This window comes from Octopus sinensis, unplaced genomic scaffold (genome assembly GCF_006345805.1).
Source record: "Octopus sinensis unplaced genomic scaffold, ASM634580v1 Contig12876, whole genome shotgun sequence".
In the NCBI taxonomy this organism is placed as follows: Eukaryota; Metazoa; Mollusca; class Cephalopoda; order Octopoda; family Octopodidae; genus Octopus; species Octopus sinensis.
Window position 1 is genome coordinate 30090 of NW_021832811.1, and position 4911 is coordinate 35000.

Genomic DNA, 4911 nt, shown 5'->3' on the forward strand with positions numbered 1-4911 from the left:
TTAATTCTTTTATCCTCTTATCCTTCAGCCATTGGACTTGCGACCAAGTCAGAGCACCTCTTTGAAGGTAACATTCTTGCATGTTCAAAGAGACAACATCCTGAAATATGGAAGGCAGGATTCCATCCAGCCATTCGTCAGAAGATATTCGTAACAAACCAGTAGACATAAAAATGGATCCAATTCTTTGATTATAAACCTTGTCCCAAATCAATAATTTAAGTCCCATCCTGGTTTACATCACCCTCAATCGAGCAGTCACTCTAGAAACCATCTCTTTAATTTTTTTTTACTATGGACCATTTTCATTCGTCTTTTACTTACATGGCTCCTCATAGCCATTCCATATTTAAAATGAATAAAAAAAAAAAAAAGGCATGTGCCTTAGTGGTTCGGAGGGGTGGGGATGAACTTGTGATCCTACAATTGCGGTTTCGATTCCTGGACTGGGCGACGCGTTCTGTTCTTGAATAAAATACTTCATTTCACGTTGCTCCAGTCTACTCAGCCGTCAAAAAGGAATAACCCTGCGACGACGGATCGGTGTCCCGTCCAGGTTGGGAATATATACGCCATGGAAACCGGGAAACCGGCTTTTATGAGTGGGCAAAACTCGAATAGGTAACTTTACTTTTTACATTTTGTACATACACTCAACTGCATTTGTACATAAATATGTGCGTGTATATGAATGGGTTTAATAGAACAAACATGAGAAGAGTGCTCAGGGCATGAGTATATTGAATTTTATTAATATTTCGTCGGCAGAAGCTATAAAGAGACGCAAAGGTCCATAGATTCGTGCATCCCATTTGCACGAAACCCCTTGGACTTGTAACGTCTTTCATACCAACTCATAAAATCCGGTTCCTCGTTTTCCTGGTGGTTACAGGGTGATTCGAAAGTCTCCATACATAGGAAAAATTTATTCTTTTATAAGAAACAGTTTTTTATATCCCCTAGATTCCCTTATCTGACTCCTCTTGATTTCTATCTTTGGGGGCATTTGAAAGGTATGGTGTATCGCGAAAAGAAAAGACATAAATCATTTGAAAGAAAGCATCACCAACTCCTTTGCACACGTATCACCAGATGTGTTATTATGAGTTCACCATGAGTGGGGTAAACGTATTGCAATGTGTATTCAAAACAATGGTAACCATATAGAGCCTGTTAAATAAAAAAACCCAGTTCTTATACACTGTTACTTATAAAAAGATAAATTATCCCTATGTATGGTGACTTTTGAATCACCCTTTATATTCCCCACCTGGACGGGACAAGGGGTCCGTCGCAAGGTTACCCACTTAAGTCAGCTGAGTGGACAAAATTGAAATGAAGTGTTTTGCTCAAGAATGCAACGCGTAGCCCGATCCAGGAATCGAAACTACAATCTTACAATCAAGAGTCCTACACCCTAACCACTAAGCCACGCGCCTCCACGGAGTATACATGGTTGGAGGCTATCTATTTAGAATAAGCCAACGGAATATAACTCTAAATTCTTATCTAATAGGAATTATAACAGAATTTATATATAAAGATTGTTTGCCAACATAACATGGCAGTCCTGGTTTAGGACGAATGTTGCTGTAATTTAGCCCCAGGAGACATTGTCTCAAGCTGGCTATACGACACGATCTGTGTCCTTATATTTTCGAACAAGGGAATATAAGGAGACAGATCGTGTCGTATTGCCAGCTGCAGACGATATCTCCTGGGGCTAAATTACAGCAATATTCGTCCTAAACTAGGACTGCCATGTTATGTTGGCAAAAAATCTTTTACTACAAAGTGCTGTTGCTGAATATCTCACGACTATTGCTATTTTAAATTACTATTTTTAAATGACAATTTTTAGGTCTCATGAGTTTTCAAAATAGTAATTTTCTAAGAATTTATATAGTAACCGTTGAGACTGACAAAGTTTTGAAAACCTAACTGTGAGTAAGACGGTAAACGTTTGGAATACATTCACCGCATGTTTAATAAATACGTAGCAAAAATATTTGCTATCGCAGAGGAAAATATGAGCCACGGATAAACCATAGAAGTTTTAATTGTTAAAGATAGTTAAAAGTCAAACCTAAGATGATATCTGCAAGTTTCGATTCTTATTAAACATTCATCACGGATCATTTGCTCTCATGTTGCATTTGACAAAGTTATGGAGAATATTTGTACTCATAAATTATGCAAACCATTTTTTAAAAAAAAGAACAATCATATATCCGATCCGTTTAGAAGCAATTTCATTGCACAGCTTTCGGCTGCACACTTTTAAGTGCAACTACAATCAGTAACAGACAAAAAACAATACCTAGGGTATATATATGTGTGTGTGTGTGGAACGAGTAGTGACTTTTTAAGTGGAAACACGTGGCTGTAATAACGGTGGTACAATGCGCAGTGATATTGACTGGAAGTGTACGTAGCTTAATATATAATTGACTAAACACCTCTTTTGCACAATGAAGCGACAGCTTTAACAAGAAGCGAATTGTCTTGGGTATCATTATCTACGATTTAGCAGTGATGGTCGGTGTTAATATGTCTATTGTTTGAGTGTGTCAGAAGTCTTGACAACAATAGCACATAACAACAACAATAATAATAATAATAATAATAATAATAATAATGATAAGCAAATCGACCAGTGAAACAACTCCGAGTGTTGTAACAACAACAACAACAACGACAATAGCTGCAACAACAACAATTCCAATGGCGACTAGTATTTCTATTATAACTACTATTATTACAATAACGGCAATTAGTTTAACAAAACACGGCTTAACAACGGGCGCGTGTTTGTGGTTAAGGGGCCGATAATCGCTTAAGACGAAACGATTGATGTTTTCCCCAGCGACGCCTACACCTTTCTCTTCCCGTCATGCATTTTTTATTCCGGTTTAAAATATACTTATAATCTGCATTTTTCATCTCTGGTGCATTTAGCGGCACGGCATTGTTGTATTTAAATATTTTATCAGCACCACCAGCGATCACCATCGCCACAACTACGCTAATAATAATAATAATAATAATAATGATAATAATAATAATAATAATAATAATAATAATAATAATAATAATAATAATAATAATAATGATAATAACGGTTTTAAATTATGGCACAAGGCCAGCAAGTTGGTGTGGGGAGAAAAGTCACATCGCCCCCAGTACTGGTACTTATTTTACTGACCCCGAAAAAGGATGAAAGGCAAAGTTGGCTTCAGCGGAATTTGAACTCAGAATGTAAAGACGGACGAAATGCCGCTAAGCGTTTTTGCGCGACGTGCTAACGATTCTGCCGGGTCAACGCCTCATATAATAATAATAATAATCATAATAATAATAATAGTAATCGTTTCTAGTGGAAGCACAAGGTTTCAAATTTGTGGGGAGGGAACTAGTCGATTATACTAACTCCAGTGTTTTACTGGTATTTAATGTGTCGACCCCGAAAGGATGAAAGGCAAAGTCAACCTCAACGGAGTTTGAACTCAGAACGAATCGGCAGACGAAACACCACTAAGCATTTCACCCGCTGTGCTAACGATTCTGCCACGTCACCGCCTTATATAATAAAAACAACAACAATAATAATAATAGTAATAATAATAATAATAATAATAATAAAAATAAAAATAATAATAATAATAATAATAATAATAATAATAATAATAATAATAATAATAATAATAATAATGATGATGATGATGATGATGATGATGATGATGATGATTTCTTGTATCATTCTGCACAACATCAAAGGACGTAATGCAACATACAATAAGGTGGGGGTTTAATAATAAATAATAACCTTTATCAACGTTATAATCGTCATCATCATTATCATCAACATCGCCATACAAAGCTACCACCTCCATAACCATCAGCATCCTCCTCCTCCTCCTCCTCCTCGTCATCATCATCATCATCAATACGAACACTGACACTGTTCAGTATGTCGATGTCTTCACCTGTCGTGATGTCTTTCCTTTTAACACTACATACATATAAATACATTGGGTTGAGGAATAATTCATGAGCCTTTTTTTTGTCAAATTTATTTTTAAAAAATAAAAAAAAATACTTCAACAAATTAATCAATAATATACTCTCCTTTATTGTTTACGACTTCCTCTCATCGTTCAATAAGTTTTCCGATGCCTCGGTGATAGAAATCTGCCGGTTTTGACTCAAAGAATTCGTCCGACCAAGCCCTCACTTCCACGTCATTATTGAACCATACACTGCGCAAAGAGTTAGAAAGAGAAGAAAATCTGACGGCGTCAGATTATGGAGGATGAGGCTGTACTTCCCGTCCCACTTCTTGAATCGCAGTTTTGGCGATGTGAGGACGGGCGATGTCGTGTTGCAGAAGAACGCCATTTTGCCTATTCGGTCATTTTTGCTGATTTGCTTCGTTGAGTTGATGCAGTTGTTGAACGTAGAGCTCCGCATTGAGTGTTTGGTTGCACTCAAGCAGTTCGTAATGAATTATGCCTTCCCAGTCCCACCATACACACAGCATGGTCTTCTGAGGATGGTCTTGTTTTGCTCGTAGAGTCGCTTTTTTGTCGGGGCTGAGCCATTCGTTTCGCTAATTCATATTGAAATAAAGGCACCATTTTTCATCGCCAGTGACAATGCAGTAAAGAAAAAGCTGTTTGTGACCATCTGTTGAGCGATGTCGAGCAAGCAAACTGGTGACGATTGTGGAGCGTTGTTTTTTGTTGTTTTCGCTCAAAGTCTGTGGCACCCAAGCGCCGAGTTTCTCAACTTCGCCTATTGAGTAAAGGTGATTCACCACAGTTTTTTTTATTACAATCCATCTGCTCTGCCTATTCTCTGGTCGATTGATGTGGATTTTCATGAAGAAGTTGATTCAATCGCTCTTCATCA

The 4911-nt window shown here is 37.3% G+C and overlaps 1 protein-coding gene across 1 annotated transcript in view; it reads right to left on the reverse strand.

Moving 5' to 3' along the window:
* Positions 1–4850: 4850 nt before the first annotated feature.
* LOC115229494 overlaps positions 4851–4911 on the reverse strand; it is a 2277-nt gene continuing 2216 nt past the window's right edge. Inside the window, exon 2 of the mRNA XM_029799830.1 lies at positions 4851–4911. This exon is cut by the window's right edge and continues 226 nt beyond it. Within this exon, the coding sequence (XP_029655690.1) occupies positions 4851–4911 (61 nt within the window).